The 20,072-nt window shown below is 35.1% G+C and overlaps 1 protein-coding gene across 4 annotated transcripts in view; it reads right to left on the reverse strand.

Moving 5' to 3' along the window:
- MICAL-like (protein) overlaps positions 1–20,072 on the reverse strand; it is a 129,142-nt gene that overhangs the window by 86 nt on the left and 108,984 nt on the right. For 2 of the 4 annotated variants that reach the window (XM_071598779.1, XM_071598778.1), the window contains exons 5-13: positions 15,007–17,015; positions 13,473–13,625; positions 11,854–12,082; positions 9,776–10,231; positions 9,051–9,189; positions 7,573–7,675; positions 7,134–7,259; positions 4,765–4,880; positions 1–1,099 (exon numbers count right to left, since the gene is read on the reverse strand). The exon at positions 1–1,099 is cut by the window's left edge and continues 86 nt beyond it. In XM_071598779.1, the coding sequence (XP_071454880.1) occupies positions 861–1,099; positions 4,765–4,880; positions 7,134–7,259; positions 7,573–7,675; positions 9,051–9,189; positions 9,776–10,231; positions 11,854–12,082; positions 13,473–13,625; positions 15,007–17,015 (3,570 nt within the window). In that variant the 3' untranslated portion in view covers positions 1–860. Of the gene's footprint in view, positions 1,100–3,206; positions 3,280–4,764; positions 4,881–7,133; positions 7,260–7,572; positions 7,676–9,050; positions 9,190–9,775; positions 10,232–11,853; positions 12,083–13,472; positions 13,626–15,006; positions 17,016–17,532; positions 17,912–20,072 lie in introns of those variants that run through there. The other 2 variants (XM_071598781.1, XM_071598780.1) reach the window with 2 other exon arrangements.

Genomic DNA, 20,072 nt, shown 5'->3' on the forward strand with positions numbered 1-20,072 from the left:
GCATAAGCAAATTCTCTTGCTTAGCATTGCACTTTTGATTATACATCTCTAATAAAACATTATTTCATTCCATTTGCATGGAAATAATTAATATACTCTGAACAATTTTCGTATTTAAAACATATTTGTGTGCAAAAGTTACAGGATATGTTTTCAAAGCACCTCATTTCACAATCAGGAACAAATTTTAGAACACTATATAAATAGTGATATATTTTCTTCCTGCTCATGTGCTAAAATTGAAAATACTTCACATTAAGTCATCATGCTCCAAAGCTATCAGTAATACATTAAAATAAATGTAAAAATCACAATCTTATAGCATGTATATAAATAAATTCATATTCCACATCAGTTACCTAAAGCACAAACTGGCAACTATTAATAGTACAGCACTCTTTAAAAATCTGGCTATCTGGACAATTCAAGGTGAATTAAGGCAATGAAAGAGAGCTTAATTAGAATAAAATACACCACTGACTTTGCTCCTTCACCTCCCGCAAAAACAAGCCTCCCTTTCAATTTGCCAGATATAAGCACTCGCCACAAAATATAGAATACCCTCACCAAGGAGCCATAATACTCGAGCAAGATCAGAATATGAGCAGTTGATTCACAGCGGCAAGCCAAAAAGTATATACAAATAAAACCAAATCCATTGCACAGCCATCACACGTTTCTCCCATTACAGCACCATATACTTTTACAAGCACAATGAAAACACTCCACCTCTTCTCTAAAAAAAAAGTACTTTTCTAGCCATACTTTTCTTAAAACTTTATTCTCAAGGCCAGAACAACGCCATCTCAGCAGACCTTGGTGTCAACCTGCACCAAAGAATGGCCCAGAAAATAAAGAGCTCATGAAGCACCACCCTCCTTCCTTTTCCCCTCCTCCTCCACCTCATCCACATCCTTGTCAGCATCCTTTTTCTTCTTACCCTTGCCCAAGTGCAGGACACCCCCCGAACCTCCTTTCTTGCCCACTACCTTCTTCTTCATTCGCTCCCACACCTTCTTCTCCTTCTTTGACTTCTTCCCCTTCTCCCCCAAAGATGCCAAATTCTCCTCCACCTCCTCACCCTTCTCCGCTGCCTTGCCTGTGGCCGACAAAAGTTCCCCCATTTTAGTCAACGCATCTCAGCAACTCATGATGGACTCTTAGGTAAGTGTCATTTCAACATTGAAATTTAATTATGGAGTATGGAGTATCATGGTATATCCTTTCGAGTTTTGAAATCTACAATGGCTGCATGCATGAGGATTACTTATGAGACAAACCATTTAGGTAGGATTGCATTGCATTTGTTTTTTTTTAACTGAGCATTGAATAACAACATGATTCTGTACTTCATCTGGTTTGATTTTCTTTTTTTAATTTTAAGCGTCAACTTTGATAGACTGAAGATTACATAATTCACTGTAGCCATTTTAGTGTTTTATATTCAAGTATGACTCTTGGATTAAACACAGGATGAAATTTTAGAGGAATAATGGCAGTTACTATTTTCAATTATCTACATTCAGTTAATCATGGTCTGAGGAAATTATCCAGAAAATGGAATACATGCCATTACCATGCAATTTGTTGATGTAATGATTGTGTAACTGTGAGAATGGTAAGCTGTCAAGCTAATTATCCAATCCATAATCAATATTTTTGAGGATTATATTTATCCTACAAGTCCACAGTGATAACTCTGAGAATATTTTCACTGGAATGGTAGCAATGTACAGTAAACTGTCGATTATCCATGCCATTGGATGCATGAAGAAGTATGAATAATTGAAAAACACGGATGAACGAAATATATGTAAAATATGGTAGTGATACTTATGGATTCAATTAATATAAATCAATAAAGTTTAAAAGAAACAAGTGACTGCCATTAGGAAAAAGATGTATATCCATTCCCTGCAATTATTTTGAAATTTTTTACAATGGAAAGCACAATTTATTCCAGTATTTCAGCCGTTTTTATGAGGGTACAATTATAATCTTACAAGAGCAGAGAATTATCATCATGTGAATACGGAAATGTATTGTCAGAAAGCTAAACCATTCATTTAGACAGGAAAAACAAATGACTTTCAAAAGTCTATTGTATATATGGACAAAGGATTGCTGAAATGAATTCATATGATAACGACAAAGTAATGAGTTGCACTTAGTTGACTTATTTCTTGCATAGTAAAACTATATACTTGCTCAACTTCATAGAGGACTTTCCCGGGGTTAAATAATGCCAGAGAAGCGATCATAGGGATTTAGAGATAATACAACAATATTTCAATTAAAGGATTATATACTATCAAAAATTTTTGATTTTTTGATCAAAGTTGAAAACTTTTTCAAAAGCCAAGATATTTCAAGGTTAAATTTTTTTAAGAGAATAACATCAAAGTTTTAAATCATTTAATCATCTTGACGATTGGAATATTATTAAAATTTTGGAGCTGGGAAGAGAAAATAGCATGGATAAACCACAAACAGATAATCTGCACATGGAGTACAATGTCAGCATTTACTGATATTCCCAAAAGGAAAGTACAAGCTAGTAATCATCTTCATTTTGGATAGGCCAGTGGGACAATTGAGATGGCATTAAACTATTGACCAGTCTTTTAAAAACTTGAGCAGTGCAAAGAGAGTACAAGAGGCCAGATGTTGAATAGCACATATCAGTCATCAATAGCAAGCGGCAAATAATGACATTCAGAGAAAAAAATTGATTTACACAATTAAAAATGTCACTATATCCAAAAATCAAGGCACAAAATTTAATGCCAACAGCACATTAGCCAGGAGGGCACTAGTCACTAACTTTACTAATGAAGACATACAAATTGATTCATATGTGCTTACTTGGGGCCTATCTGTATCCAAAGATGTATATTCTATGCAGAAAACCATTAACTATGAAAGAGGAATTCAGTGCACAGCCAAATAAATGTTTTTTTCCCGTGTGTATATGTGTAATGAAAACTTACGATTTATCCAAAGGTGATAAAATACAAATGAGGTATACATACAGGTGCTTCATTCACAAATAGGTTTTAATCTGCACAAACTGGTATGAGATGAGGAAGCAAGCCAAAAACCTGATACAAACTGAGCCCAAAAGGTTGAAACACAGGGGACCAACAGGGTCAAAAACTGCTGCCAACATCAGTAATGGTTAAAGAAGGGCACAAGAAATGACCAACCTTTTCCAGCACCAGAAATCAAGGTTAAGAAAATTGCACTGACAGCAACCCTCATCACCTCCTTTAGAATGCCCTTGAAATGAAAGACCATGAGGTTCACCATTAATTAATTTTCTAAAATACAATAAATGTTATAGCCTCATTATAGTAAGTATTATTTAACCACCCTAGGGTTTTGGAACTTTAGATTTTCACGCTGTAGAACCATAATGATTATAATTACACTAATACTGAGATGCATTTAAAAAAAAAGAAAAGTTTAAGCCATTGATTCATAATTGCTCATCATAAAAATAATAGCCCCAATATCTGTTTAAGGTTGTTGTGAGGAAGCTCAGATCTCACATGCTCCACAGCTTAAAGAAAATGGCACAGAATGCCAAATCTAATATCTAAAAAAGCATTGGTATTATGACTAACTAAAAGAGAGAAACTACTTTGCAAGCAACATGATATGCACTTCCAGAACCAAAAAACTAACTAAGAGCAATGATGCGATACAACGCTACAGCGGAAAATTTTAACTATCTAAAATACAGTAAGAGTATAAGATTACAAAATAAATCAAGAAAATACTGCAGTGCAATACTATGTACCAAAGAAGTTTATTTATATGTTAAAAATCAAACTTACATTGCATAAATAATCCAATAATTATAAATCCAAGGTAGTACTAACTTGATAAGCTAAAGCTATTAGTAAAATGTTAAATAAGACATGCATAGAAATTTAATCATAACTGTTGGTTCAGAAAACTATTAGTAACTGATTTACAAATTAACTGAAAATGCTGTAGCAGTACAAGCCAGTGGATGGCTGTGAATAAAGAATATGAATTGAATAAATTAATATAAATATCAAACCACCGATCAGTAACTAAATAAGGGTTCTTCTTTTCAAAATCACAGATTTTACTCTGGATCAATAAAATATGATGATTAAATAAATTATTTTTGGTACATAACTGCCACAATTTTTGCTAAGTGAGATTCAAGATAATATTAAATACTATATAAGTAAAAATTGGCAGAATAAATTAACTATTTAAAACAAAATAATTTACATAGTGCCCTCCTAGCAGTGCACAATAAAGGCTATTTTGATTAACATAATTTTTATAAGGTGAAAACAATATCATTTATCACAGATAAGAACTTTTCATATAAGTGGAGTGCACTTTGGAAGCATTTCAGCAGTTGGCTATCATATACTTGAGTGCATGTCAATCGGAATAATGTATACATAGTACAAAAGGCATAACTAACAAGCTGAATTCAAAACATGATATGGAATGTAAGTAGTCCAAGTCAATTATTCATCAGGAGAAAAATTTCCATGCTACAAACAAATTTGGCACAGCTTGACTATATGAAATCAGTACCACATTCCACTAAACCAACAACAAAATGCAAATTACATATACAAGTCATGCATGGTAAATTCATTTCTGTTAATTAAATGTGCTTACAAGAAGTAAAAAATAAACATTTTCACACTACCACTAGTTAAACTGCTGGGATTAGAGCATATGATCACTATTACACTATAAAAAACTGACCTGGGAACGCCCCAGCGAGGCGTGCCCTTACAGTTACATCCTCTTGAGCTTCCCTAAGACGGTCACTTTCCAAACACTGCACAACTTCATCTCGAGCTTCAACTACTTCAACCAGCCTGAAATAGCAAAGACAGTTTTTTTGTGACGCTACCGTCATTCCAACTGAAAATGTATTAAATATCCTATAATTTAAAAATACTTAAAATACTTTAAAATTAAAATTTATGGGTCTCCCCAAACTTCGAGTCCCTTTGAGAATAAATGGATGAATACAACTATGGGGTGCTTGCCAACCAAATATGCTGGTTCCTGTAGAATCATCAATTCAATTCTATTTGTTAAACAAAATTGATCAATGCAAACTGTACATTAACCAGCCTCCCTAAATGAATTAATCATTCTCTGGTGTCCTACCATTTAAGGTAGGTTTTGGATGGACATGGGTACTTGGTTCATAACCTTGCCTAAACAGACAACACCTGACAACCCACACTATAATTCTTCAATTCCAAACACATTTTATCTCCATTCAGTCCATCCAACATCCCTAATCATTTTCCATCCCTACCTTCCATGCCTAATGTGCTCCTTTCTATCACAGAATTGAATACACGTAAATATCAGGGTCAATTTCACTATCAATATGCCACCCTACAATCTGAAACAATGTGAACACTTTAAATAAAAATAGAAAAACATTTTTTTCATGAGTCTATTCCACATTAAACATTTTTTTAGTTACACTAAATGATCTTTGCACTTTGATCAAAATATGATGATGATGATACATTGATGGAGTATGTCCAGAAAAGGGTACTTTTATTTTACTGCTTTAGTAGAGCAACATTATGCATTAACCATCCCTGTATGCATAGAGAAATAACCCCAATTTCATCACTTATCACCTTTACTTATCACCCAAAGGTGATAAGTGACAAAATCAACTGAATCAAATCCAAATTTAGAGTCTGAAAATATGAATTAAAGATCAAGTGGAGAAAACTTCATCAATGAAAACTTTGATTAAGATGCCATCACTTAAGGTAAGAGAATTGTTCTCGGGGCAACAAAATTTAGCAATTCTTGATTTTGTCAATAAGCAGGGTATGGCAGTTAAATCCGAACAAATGAAACTTCCGCTTAAAAGCAAGTGTTTTAAAAAAAAATACAAATGAAAATGAAAATCCTTTTGCACACAAGTGGTGGTATCAGTCAAAAGTAACATTACTCAATGTAATTACCCCGTTCCGCTGCAATGACCACCTCAAATTTTGTCCTGAATCGATCGCACACACTCTATAAAACAGCACTGGCCATATTCGCAAATGCTGCTACGATAGCAGAGGGTAGAGATGTGGCATTAGGGTGCCTCGTCTTATTGTTAACTCTTTCGACTACAATGAAAACATAATAGTCAAGGGGATTCAAGTCTGGGGTATTCCGAGGCCATAACTCCTTTGACAGAACATGTCAATGCTATCTGAGAGCCAGTTAGGAACTAAATGACTCGTATGAGCTGGTACACTGTCCTGTTGAGAGACATATTGTCTCCCCGAGGCCACAGTTACCATCCACAGTTTCACGACATTATTCAAAATATGCAAATTTGCAAAATTCCTCTGAAATCAGCGCCCGAGCATATCCTTGAATGAGATTTCCTTGCTGGGTGAGCAAAACCTTCCCCAGACTTCTCCAAAGCATTTTATTTAGCCACAATATCGTAAACAGTTGATCTGGGGTACCAGAAGAATCAAACTATTTTGAAATCTAACACCCAGCGTTAACACTTTCCATAATAATCCTCTTTGATTGTACTCCGCACTTGTCTGTAACATCTAGGCCATTTTGAGGTTATGACTGTTTACTAGATGCCTATAGCTTTCAATACCTCCAGGCGCGATCTCCAGGGGAACTACGATAAGGCGGGAAATTCAAATTGAACTGCAAAAATTCTTTCTTATCAAAACAGATCACCTCACCAAAAGTGCATTAAGTTACAAACAAAACATTTTCCTCCTCATGAATTTACTTTATTTCGTACAATGGTTTTAAGGAAGAACTGTAAAAGTAATAAGGCATTGTGAATGATGATGATCAATCAGGTCGTGAGTAAATTCAAGAACTGCGACTGAAAAATTTGAATGATAGTGGGAATTCTTCGTTTGATGGAAAGAGAAATTACTGTCGAAAACAGACAAATGAAGATTGATTGGGAACTGATGAGAACTAACATCAAGAATTCTATTACTAGCAAGTGACAATAAATTAATTTCCATAGAATAACTAAGTAAAACTTTGTTCTTCAATTCTCTGAATGAGATGATATTTGTGCATTATTTCCAGACTTGAGGTAACAATAAAAACCTCACCTCTGGATAAGCATTTCTTCTCTCTCTTTGTCAGCATCAGTCTTCAGGGAAGCAGGACGTTCCATAAGGCAGCGAATTTGAAACTCTAGATCTGCATGCTCTTCTTCAAGCCTTAGCTGCCTTCTCCTAAATTGTACAAAATGTTTCCATAATTCCAGTCTAAATCCTTCCCAATTAAATCATAAACTTCTACATCACTAATTTCTCAATACAAAAATTATAGCTTTTGCCAAAATGCACATGAGCACAAATGCTCAAACTTTACGACTCCTTATAACAATTAAATTCTATGATTGATGAAGCTGAAGTATCTGGACTTATTATTGTTATGTTTCTATTTTCCTTGTAGAGGACCAGACACTAAGCATTCAGTGAGATTTAACCATATAAGCCAAGAAAAATGTGAAGATAGTCTGAGAGTAAACACTATGTAACTTACATGTACATGAGCTCAGCCTGGCGACGAAAGAGTTCATTCTTTTCATTGACTAACTCAAACAGTTGCAGAACCTGAGCCTCAACTTCTGCTGGAATCCAGGCATCTGAAGAAGAAAAAACAATTCATCAATTCAATGAATGCATGTTCCTTTATATATTCAGCAACATCAACATTTCTTAAATATATAAAAATAAACCAAAAAACTCTCATTTCATTTATATTTTCCCATTTCAGTTCCATTTAATGAATACACAGCTGCAAACTTTAAATGAATAGCTTCATCACCTTTGTAGCACGTTCATTCCATTTCAATGGAGCAAACATACAATAATTGGAATTAGATTACTTCCACCACACTGAATTTGCTTGATGGCATTTTAGCCAACATTATTTTAAATGCTGAAAGAACCAGCATTTTTTTTCATTGCAATCTGGGAAAGTCTTCAGCATTTACAAGTGAGCGGGGCTCGAGTGGAGAAAAAATCAAAAGAGTATACCACGCACTTAAAAGCATAGATTTCAAATGACCAAGGAACCTCTTCATTTATGAATTATTTATATATAAAAAATGTTTTTCTTAAATTATTTTAACTTCTGAAATCGCATCGTAAATGAAGTAGGTGATTTGACTGAAAAAATAAATAAATGTTTCAACCCAATGAGGAAAATATTAGCATAAAACTCTCATAGCACAAAATCAACACACAAGGATTGGGCTGATCATCTACATTAAGAGTTTATCATGTACAGCCTTATGTATTGACTATGTACTTGTCTGGACAGTTATTATCCAACTATATACACACTTCTTGCCAAACTATGGCATGCCTATATAACAGAAATAACACTGAACAATGTCACGTTTCTTCTGACATTACTAAAGTGCTATGATCTTGCATACTGGATAATTACTGAAGATGTTCCTTAATACATAGTAGTGGACAGGGATTAGAGATTTTTCACATCAATGAGAGTCTTATCATTAATAACTACTCCACTTGCTTTAAAAACACTGGCAATGGTAACATAAGGTGGTAGGATGTTTTCTTGTGTGGTGATTAGCCCGTGGTTGGCATCATTAATCTTCAATTTCCAACCTAACAAAGGTATCCTAATTCTGTTCTACATTCCTTTTTGTAAATTCTTTTGTTCCCACTACGACATTCGATCTTTCACATTCCTTGACCAAAACTGACCTTTACCAAACTCTATTTGTCTTCTTCCTAAAGCTTCCGTTCATAGTTCTTAGCATTTATCACCTTTCTCTCACATGAAATAATATCAATAACCCTTGTATTCTCATTTATTCATCTTAAGCTGCTCTTGTTTGGCATGGAATCAAAACTCACCTAAATCTCCAGTCAAACTTCTAGTTGTAATCATTTTGACAGAAATTTTTTTTATTTCATCCACCGCAAAAACTGATTAAATCGTTAAATCAAGTCAAGGGGATATATCATGTATGGATTAAAACTCACCATTGGGTGACTCTTCTTGTTGAAAGCGAGATCTTATATTTCTTTCCAAAGTCACTCCTTGGCGCTCTAGCTCCATCTGCTGAACTTCAATGTCGCATAACTCTCTCCTTATTTCTGACATTGGCATGTGCGGATTAATCTGTACAAATTAAACAAAAAATTAGTAGAGCACTTCCATCAAAAGCATACCGGTTATTTTGAAGTTCAACTTGGAAGCATCAAAGTTAAATATAAATGAATCTAGATCATTCTCAAAGTTAAGAAACAATGTCTCTTAGAAAAAGGGGAAGCTTGTAAAGACGCAACATAGCTGAATCCAGATATTCTAATGACAAAAGATTTTATTTTTGATTTCCTGGAGTAAAACTTAGAATATAAACAATCTGACAATTATTATGGCAAAGATGAAATCATTATTCGGCAAAAGCATACATTAAAGATTTCCACAATGTGCAATTAAAAAAAATATGCGCCTATGCTAGGTAATTGTCTCATTACTAAGAGGTATATAAATTTAAAAAAATAATCAAGACATACTCCATGAGTTTTACATAGTAAGTTGCGGCAGTGAATGCATTTAGAAAAGATTTTGATCTTTTTTTAGGCTTACTTCCCTCACATCCCTCAAATATTATGGCTATTATTAAAACTCTTCAGAAACCATGATCATATAAAAGAACCAGCTATTCTACTGCAATTTCCTACTTTTTAAACTTAGGATTTACCTTTCTTTTCTGGGGCAATGGACGCGGTGGAGCTGGTCCTTTCTTCCTCTTCCACTGACCAAATGTGCTCTTATCCGGAGGTCTGTCACCGACAACAAGAGGCTGAGTTTCATCTTTACCACTATCTTCCTCCTCACCCCCACTTGTTCTACTTTGCCTGTTGCGATTTTCTACATCCTTCTGACGCTTCTCTGACTCGGGTGGTGGGCGTGTTGTTGGAGAAGGATCATCAGCCACTTCCGAAGCTTGACCTTGGAGCAAGGCTTCTTTTTCTTCAGGGGCTGGAGCCTTATCACTTTCTGGAGAATTCACATGGGTGGTGACACTTTCTGGTGGAATGAGTGGGACACTCTCTGCAGCTGAAGACATGCTCTCTAGGGATAATGGCTGCACGGGGCGGGGTGGGGCAGGCCTGGATTTCCTGGGGCGTCTTGGTGTTCCGCTTGGAGATGTTGCCTGCAGGAAAGATAATACAATATGAATGGAAGAAATCTACAATTTTATTTTTCAATAGAGATGCATGAATAAACCAAGCCATGCAGTAGCCATGAGGAACTAGAATAGTCAAACATTTTAAAAATAATCATGCAGGAATGAGAGAATGTGTTTTTGTAGAATTTCTCCAGAGTAAATAGCATTGCTCAATTGTCATAACTCACTAGCAAGTGATCATTCAATAAAAAACATCCAAATGCGATTCATTTGGGGTTAAAACACTTTAACAGCTGTTGATTTTTGTGCACAAACCCATTTTTGCACATAAAACATTTTGCTTTATTGACTTAGCTTGATTTACAAAAATGCAGGAGAGTCCTCATGTTATCAGGAGATATGTTCCTAAGACTATTTTCTTGGCAACCATGGCACCAAAGCCCAAAAAATTACAGACAATATGATTTTGATTCTTGGAGGAAATGCATTTTTTAAAAGATAATAAAAATATTGTCAGGTAAGCTACAATCGAACCCTTTAATACTGCTTGCATTACATATACAATTTAGTTTAATAACAAGCTTTTATTTATAGAGAAGTAAGTTTCGTAATCGGGCATTTAACATACAAGTCACAAAAAGAGAAGTGTAACATGTGGTAGAAAAGATAGAAACCAAAGAAAAAAATTTTAAGTAAAGAGAAAGTCTGCTTAGGTTATACAGACAAAAATCACAGGACAAAACCCATACCAGCAAAATTATTACAAAAGCCAATGCATAGATATTGCAGTTTAATATGTTTCCTTCTACATCCATTTAAAAAATGAGAGCATGCATTAATTCATGTATTGTTTGTTGCTGGTCCTGATTGCAATGCCTGCCTTTATTTAAAACTTTAAACAATATAGAAAAATTTATACACACAATGTCAGGCTTTTCACAAGTTCTTGACTGCATCTGCACTTTGAATTTAAATATTAATGCTGTTCATTTTTAAGAACTAGAAACCAGACTGATGCTAAAAATTTTATTTTGCAATATTGCTATTAGCAAATAATAACATTTTAAGTCGCTTATAAGTGACAAGAATGATAACAAATGTGTATAAGGAAAAATGAGCAATTTAATTTCAAACTGGACTAGATGGAGACAGCATACAGCGGATACATTGACTCATAGAAGTAGCAACCAACAATAAATAGTATCACAGCTTTGTAAATCACCTGATTACTATAAAAACTACTATCTTTCTATACTATATATACTTATCTTACTATAAAAAATACTATCTTTCATCAAAGAAAAAGGAGAATCTTACATGCAACAGAAATTGTATAAATAACTAACTAATGGGGCTTTCCTTAATAGAATTTGGGTGGCATGGAATTATAGACAGTTGAATGCTTGTCTATTGGTTGGTGTCCCCAGTTCAAAGTTAAAGTCAGCTGCCCCCCACCTAAACCAAAGTTCTGTGACTTTTTCATTTCTATAAGACTATGGGGGCAATTCTAGGGGTGTAGGGACAGGAATCTTCCCTGCACTCCTGAATGAGTGAAATTTAAACAAAAATGTACCAGGTTGACCCCAGGAAAGAATTTCTTGGCAATGAAGAACCACATGCAATATTATAAGAAAATGTACACTCACTGTGCTTACGGATGGAGATGGAGAAGACTGCATAGAAATATCAAGTAACCGCTGAGGAGATGGAGTGGTAACACGTGCTGGGGGAAGGGTATTCGCATGTTGTGGCACAGGTGGGGGTGGTGCAGGCTTCTTTCGGCGCTTTCTCACCAATGTGGAGTCTGCACTTGGACTAGGAGAAACTCCACGGCGAGGTAAAGGACTAGGCTCAGGGGTTGATTTCACAGAGTCCCTATGATTAACAAGGGAAAATTACAGAGGTTAAGTGCAGTTCGATTAGGATATGCCATTGAGGAGCAAATTGGACAAAAAAAATATGTGAATATTCACTTCCTAAGCTATACCGTGCACTTACTTTTGAATCTTACAACAAAAAGATTCTGGAAATATATATCAAAACAGTTACCTGTTTTTGGCAATTGATTAAATATTGCACAGTTTAGAATGATTTTTAATCTAATATACACCCATATAACACAAAATACCATTCCCAAGTGCAAGGAACTCAAAAGAACTCACATCCAATACTTGCAGAGGGTTTATAGATGAATTTTCCTAGTTAATAAACTGATAAGCATGTAATTGGAAATTCTACATCATAAACAGTACAATTAAAATTGTATCAAGCCATGTATTACTTTTGCAAGGGGCTAAAATGCGAGAGTGGTCTCAAAAGCATCAGCAAAACTGAAAATTACTAAATTTGTATCAGATTATTATTTTTCCAAACAAGCCATCTATGTAAAGCATATACATTTTGTTTAAACAAGCCCAGCTCACTCCTTTTCAGTATTGACTGCAAAATAGTCAGTGACATTTTCAACTTGTTCTTCGTCTGCCCTATTCTCCAGATATTCCTCTTTTGGTCTACAACCCATGTGAAGGAACAGCTGGTGGGAAAGAGATTTTATTCAAATGGTGAGGCGAATACGAAAAAAATGCCTATTTTTCAGAGTTAGAACAATCCTAGAATCTGGAGAGGATCAACAAAAACTGGAGCAGCATTGGGTGAAAATTATATGTCTAAAAGAAGAATATCTGAAAAATGAAAATGTTCAATCCTGAAAAATTAATTAGGTTCCATTTTTGAATGGGCTTTCAAACCAAACTCACAAAATCATCGGAAAGTACTATCCATATTGTACAAAATACTAGTGCGTGATAAAAAACTAACAATATGAATTGGCTGAATATTATTCATTGATAAATTATTGCCAATAAAATAAAATATATATTTCATTTACGATTTTTCTGCATTATACATGCTATGCAAGTTAATTTTAACCTTTGAATGCATACCCTCAAAAGAATTACTTAAATGAATTACTCATTCAGTTTGCAGTTTTATTACTTTCTATCCATATTTCCTTAAAAATGTCTTAAATAAAATAAGAATTATGTTTTGAAATTCATTTTAGTTATTTTGTTTCTATGATAAACTTTCCCAGTAGCTACTTTTAACATTTGTCTTTCCTTATGCTTTCATAGATTCATACTTGCAAATATTTCATACTAGCTGGAATCGGACGAAATTGCACCTTTCATAACATCCTTATTTACTTTATTTTGATTTCATCTGAACATATAAGCATGAAGGATAAAATATTTAAAAAAATACCAACCACACTGTTCGAGGCTTAGGTACAGGCATGTTTGGTCGCCTGGTATTCCCAAGACTTTTTCTCCTCGATCTGTCTTTAAAATCATCCTTATCTTCATCTTCTCCAGCACTCCAGAAGGGATTCAGTCTATCTTCAGAAGAAGGCTCCTTTGCCCTTCCAAAGATAAATTCCAAATTTATATAAGGCAGCAACTAAGACTTAGCAATAGAAACATATTTTCAAGGTTACGGAAAAAAATACTAAAACTAAGAAACCAAACATAATCAAGGAATGTAGATATCTCTAAAGGGATGAGGAAAGAATCACATGTGCACATGATGTTTTCCCACAATGATCACAGGGTATATGAGCAAAAATTGGAAACTTCTCACGGTCTTCTATTTATTTATTTATTTATTTATTTATTTATTTATTTATTCAGTATAAGTCCGAAAACAGCACATTTTGGCCTTTACATCGAACTATTAACAACGAAAACAATGGTCACATTTACAAACACCCAAGCCCTAGATGGAGCGAAACTCACCCAGGCGGGAATCGAACCCGCGACCCTTGGAATGGCAGACGAGGACGTTACCCCGCCGCCACCGGCCGGCTTTTCTCTCAAAAAGCATAGTCCAAAGAAGGGATATTGTCTTAACTATGAAATCACTATAAGCTCGTTTCAGTAGTGATAAAAATATTTTCAAAAGCATTGCTACAATACATAATTGTTGAAAGTTGAGATTCACTCTTTGTTGCAATGGATATGAAAAGTCATTTAGATGCACATTGTTGGCATGTGATTGTTAAGAAATATTAATTACATAGCAAATGACTGCCACAAATTCCACCAAAATGAACCTTGTCATTCTAAAATAACACTGATATTCTTTCAAAAATGAAACGATAATTATTTGTCTTGGTCCACTAAAAATGAATAAAAGTAGAGAGAATTTGAGGAAGAAGCATTTGGGTGCTAAGTAGGAAAATTACAATACAAAAAGAACCACTACATCCGTTTGTTCTTTGTGTTTTACCTTCCCTACTTCCTATCTACATCCAACACTTATTTTCCCTCTTCCTTTGAGCTCTTTGAATCAAAAAAGATAAATAACAATCCAAGAATAATTTTCCCTCTATTTACACTTTGCTTTTCTTGCAATATCCTGCCTGATATAATTATTTACCTGGCTCAAGAATTTCTCTCTCTTCACTTCTATCCGAAAAAATTTTCTTTTCTAATAATCTATTTTCCTGAAATAGCGTGGCCATTTAATGAAAATGAAAAAAGGGAAACTCGAAAGTACTAAAACCATTAAAATAGCTTCTAATGCTTATTATGTAGTAATATATAGGTACTTCCTCAGGGCACATTTCAGCTGACCACCAAAGTTTGTTGAAACTTAGTCTCCATTTCCATTTTTCCATATAAAAGGTGGCAATTTTCTCCCGGATTATTCCAATTCAATAATTGTATCAAAAGAGCTAAGAGTTAAATGAAATAAACTGACCAAGGCAAATTGTAAGCATGTATAGCAAAATTGATGCTTACCCAACTGTATCCAATAATGGAACACTTCTTCTTATGGCTGGCACCGGTGATTTTCCTAGCATGGGACTTTTTTCATCACCATCTTCTTCATCACTTGATCCAAATGGATTTAGAGAACTGATTATGGGTTTCCTCAAAACTACCTCGGGTTTCTTCTGGTCTTCCTCCTCGTCATCACCAAATGGATTAAGATCATCGGGATAATCTATTCTAACTGAGCCCTTATCATGTCCTGAAGTTTCAGTCCCCACAGTGTTCCCATCTTTTGTATCTTCCACAACCACTTTTGTCTCCTCAGTTCCAAGAACCGAGCCAGAATTGACTTTATTCTCACCAACTTCTTCTGGATGTTCTTCTGTTTCCACTTCTTTCCCTTCAGGCATTTGAACTTCACCGGATTGCTCTTTCACAACATTCTCATCACTCACATTACTGCAATTTGGAACACTCAAAACAATTTCACACGATTCATTCCCAAGGTCTATTTCACTCTTTTCCTCTGTCTTTTCAACTAATGTACTTTCTTCTTCTTGAGGTTTATCACCATCTTCCCTTCTTTCGATAGCCAATATTTCATCCTTCATCAGATTTTCTGATACATTTTTATCTTCATTTTCCTTTGCATCCACACAAGAGTGATAAGACATCTCATTACTGGGTACATCTACAGCTGATTTACTGGGGATACATTCTAAAACCTCTTTCCCTGAAGTAATATCAGTCTTCACTTGGTCACTTGGGAGAGAGATGGCTATTTCTTCATTGGAATGAGTAACCTCTTTATCACAATGAGGAATATCACTATTTTCATCCATAAAAGGAATATCGTCGATTGGACTTACACGCCTTCCTTTCTCCAAAGCCTCAGTTTCCTCAGACTTAGAATCAACATCTGAACTAAAATCTTTAACTTGAACATTCTGCTTAACAACTGGAAATGGAGGATGAACAACATCATCAGGTGACTTGGCATCCCCCCCTTCAACAACTGACTTACCCTTATTTAGTCTCTCCCCCAAGTCTTTCTCTTTGATCAGAGAGTCACTTTCAACCACATGCCTACTGTCTTTTGGCAAGGGCTGCCTAACCTGAACTTCCTTTTCAAACATACGAACTCTATCAAACACAGAAAATGGCCGGGCACTAGGAACATTTACTTCCTCACTACTCTTTTCAGTCTCTTCTTTTTTAAGTACTACTTCATTTAAACAACTGTCTTCTGGTCTTGAGACCTCATTCACTGGATCCAACCTTTGAGCAAGCTGAGATTCATCTGCTTTTTGGAGTTGAGATTCTGCTTCCTTTTTCTTTGTTGTGTGCTCTGAAGAGTCCTCTTCATTGCCTTCCATAGTTTCATCCTCCAGCAATAGCTTCCTTCTTGGCTTGGCAATGGGACTAGACTTTTGATGAGACTTCAAAGACAGAAAAGGACTGCTGCTGCTGGACTTGACAAGTGAAGAATCAGCGCCATTTGTCACAGGATCTTTAGGCAATAATTGAGTGCCAACAGAAGTTTGTGAAGTATCTTTTCCATCAACTACCAAACTCTGTCCACCTTCCTGTGAAGCCTCCAATGCGGACTCAAAATCTTCACTGTAACTGTCCATATTGGACCTTGCAGCAGCATCAGCCTCATCTTCAGCATCTGATGCCTCATCATCTGTTCCGACGGCCAGCATCCCTTCTGGATTGCCAAGAATCCTTTTGCTTTGCTCAGAGACTGGAGATGGCGGCTCCTCATCAGGGCACACTTCACAACAGAAGGCTCCTGATTCGGTTTCATAATAGCCACCAGCTGGGCTGAGCTGCTGACGGCAACGAGCACAGCGAAAACATGTGCGGTGCATGAGGATAAAAGACTGCTGACTGGGGACCTCAGGTTGCCCCCCTCCACTGTCTTCTTCTCCTCCTCCATTTTGAGTCCTTGATGTATATGGGATGCGGAGTCTTTCGGCAATGAAGACAGGCAAGCCACATTCAAAACATGGCTCCCTCCTTGTTGCAAACACCTGTCAATATTTAAATTGTGTTACCATTTAAGCGTACTATTTTGTAATATAATAAAATGAAATAATTATATTAATCATTGAAAATCATTGCAAAGGGTAGCTTCTTTATCAATTCCTCATTCCAATACCATAAAATCAAATTGACACAAAATTAATATTGAAAATGTTAATAATTGAATGCTAAATGTTCATGTGAGGAACTGAATTTCAAAATGTCTGAGTCTGGCTCTGAACATTGCTGAAATATCTAACTCATTAACCTCTTCAGGCATTGTTAACAGAATGGGAATATTTGTATGGCTGAAAAATATAACCATTAAATAATGTATTGACCACTTAATCATTAAATGTAACCGTCAAAATCTTGTAATTATATATTAAGTGCTCTTTATGTACACTGAAATATCATTATGCAACAAGCTAATATCTTTTAAATATTCAAAGTGTTAGTAATAAACACTATCTTAACCATTAATTGATAAATTTACGTTAGTGACAATAACAAGGTTATGCTTACTTGGGAAGTTGGAATTTGTTTCATAGCACTTGGCTCAAAACAAAATTCTAGATCAAACGACATTTAATTCCTGTAGAATTACTTAATATCAAAATACTATATTTGGATAAACGAAACAATGTGAAATAGACAGCATAACAACATTAATTGAAATTCACGGGAATTTAATACTCAATCCTACGATATAAAATTGTTAGGCAAGACAGCAGCTGGAGGTACGTGTGTTATTTTAATAAAAATAAATGAAAGTGTTGCCATATCGGAAGCCATTTAGAGACTCTTGATGGAAGTGAATACTCAAATTCCGTCAATGGCATGTTAGTGTGATGCTCGGCCCATGAATTTCAACAATATATGCCCGATGCAAGCAGGACTTCATTTCCCAGCAGACAAGCTTCACTCGAACTTATCATCCTTCTCGCGAGATGTCGCCACTATAGGTAAAAATGTAATGACACGTAAAGCACGAAAAGCGAAGTACTCGCCAAACGAGGACAAACATTGAAGCAGGTGATGAAGTAGTTTTATTTAAATCTGTTGTTAAAATTCATACTTGCTTTTACCGAAAAAGGATTGGTTGCAAGTATAATTTTTTTTAATGTACCTATACAAGTGTCTTCATTCACAACGTACGCTGACTTTGATGGATGTGTAACTGTCAATATGATAATATTTTACATGAGATAGATCTACGAATGCAAGTTTCATTGAAGATCACTAATTCGCCAATAATTTCCTTAATAAGAAGTTATTTTCGTCAGTATATCGGCAATGTGGTCGACCCAATTTATCTGTATATATATATGCGTTCCGACAGGGAATGGGATGGATTAGTTAGGCATGCAAGGAGTAAAGCAAAATTATGAGATTACCTTCTAGCAGAATATTTCGGGCTTACATTGTCCCATAATGTCCAAGCTTTCTTCCTATAGGAGATAGAAAAACAGTGTGGGAATTACTTGGGGAAAACGACACAAACATGATTGATATGTACAATACAAAACAGTTGTCAAAGAAACATCTTCAGCCGTTTTGGACTATGCACAAAACATATAAATTTCACATACAAAGCTCACTGCATATTCAAGAAATAACATCACATGCATATATGGTAGTTATCTTTTGTGATCACTAAAGATGACAGCAGCTTCTTGACGGCAACAGATTGCACGTCTTAAGCTGCCGTGAAATAAATTCCAATTTAAACATAGTCAATAATAGAATATATTGGTGTGGCATTAAAAAGGCTCCCGTGCACAGTGATAGAATAGGTACCTAATATAAAATAAGATGGAACCGTTTTTCGGTGAAACCAAGGAATGTGTATGAAATTGGTAAGTTAAACGTACATAAATGTCCAGTTTTGACAACTCGTACGTGTATCAAAAGAAAAACGCATATCTTGCGGTAGATTTACTGGGGAAACAAAACATTGCTTATCATGAGGCATGAAATAAACACCAATATTTAACACCTGGCAGTATGATCACATCAAGAGGATCCATCATCATATACATGTATGTAATGGTACACCCGTAAAATAATCTAAGGAAGTTAAGAAGTTTCAAATACCCACACATGGACACAGCACATAATGAATGCACTGTTCATACAGTTATTTTTCAATCACAACATACAAATTCAAAAGATGCATAGTTCATAATTCAATTTCTCACAAAAAGACTGCAATATTCTGACGGGAAGTTTACACGCCACTTAATTTGTTGAAATTGAATTTTCTGCTACCCACACTGCTTTACATCCCTCCTGAATGAAAAGCAAAACTTATTATCGCTCAAAAATGCACCATGACAAAACGGCCATCAAATGTAGAACCATGCAGGATGCAGCAACAGGTTAAGAGAACTGATTTTGCAGGCAATGAATTTTTTTAATGCTAGTTGATCCTCAACAAAACAATGTCCAAGACCATGCAAAGTTATTCCAAATTGATACTGCAGCATTTAATTATAATGGAAATCCAGGAAAGAGAAATGACAAAAGGGTTTTCCAAGGAATGCATTCAAAGTTAGTAACTGTACTGTATTTTTTTTATCTTAAGACAAACTCAGATTAAACCATTGAGCAGTATTGGTAGGCTTAATCAATCCCATTTTACAAGAGTTACCATTCTTTTTTATGTACATTTTGAGAATTGAAGCAATAATAATTAGTTCATCCAGTTGATCCAAAGATCAGAGTAAGTAATATTAGGAAAATTTGGAAGTCAAATTCTGTTTAACTAAGCTATGCATGTTGCCCCATATGCAGGCATGAATAACCAAGCAACCGATGATTATTTGACCCATTTATTATGAAGTTGTCAAGCCTTGAGGAGATAACTAAAGCTAAGTGTTAGGAAGCATTAATTTTGCTACAAATAGAAAGTTTGTTGCAAAGAATACACAGACATGGATTAGATTAACCATGTAATCGAAAGTTTGTAGGAATTTGGTCAGCCAAATATATTATTGTATTCTATAAATGCAAGTGAGTGGTTGAAATAAAGAACTACAAAAAACTTGACAGGCGTGTCATAT

This window comes from Hetaerina americana, unplaced genomic scaffold (assembly GCF_022747635.1).
Source record: "Hetaerina americana unplaced genomic scaffold, ioHetAmer1.1.p SCAF_10, whole genome shotgun sequence".
Classification (NCBI taxonomy): Eukaryota; Metazoa; Arthropoda; class Insecta; order Odonata; family Calopterygidae; genus Hetaerina; species Hetaerina americana.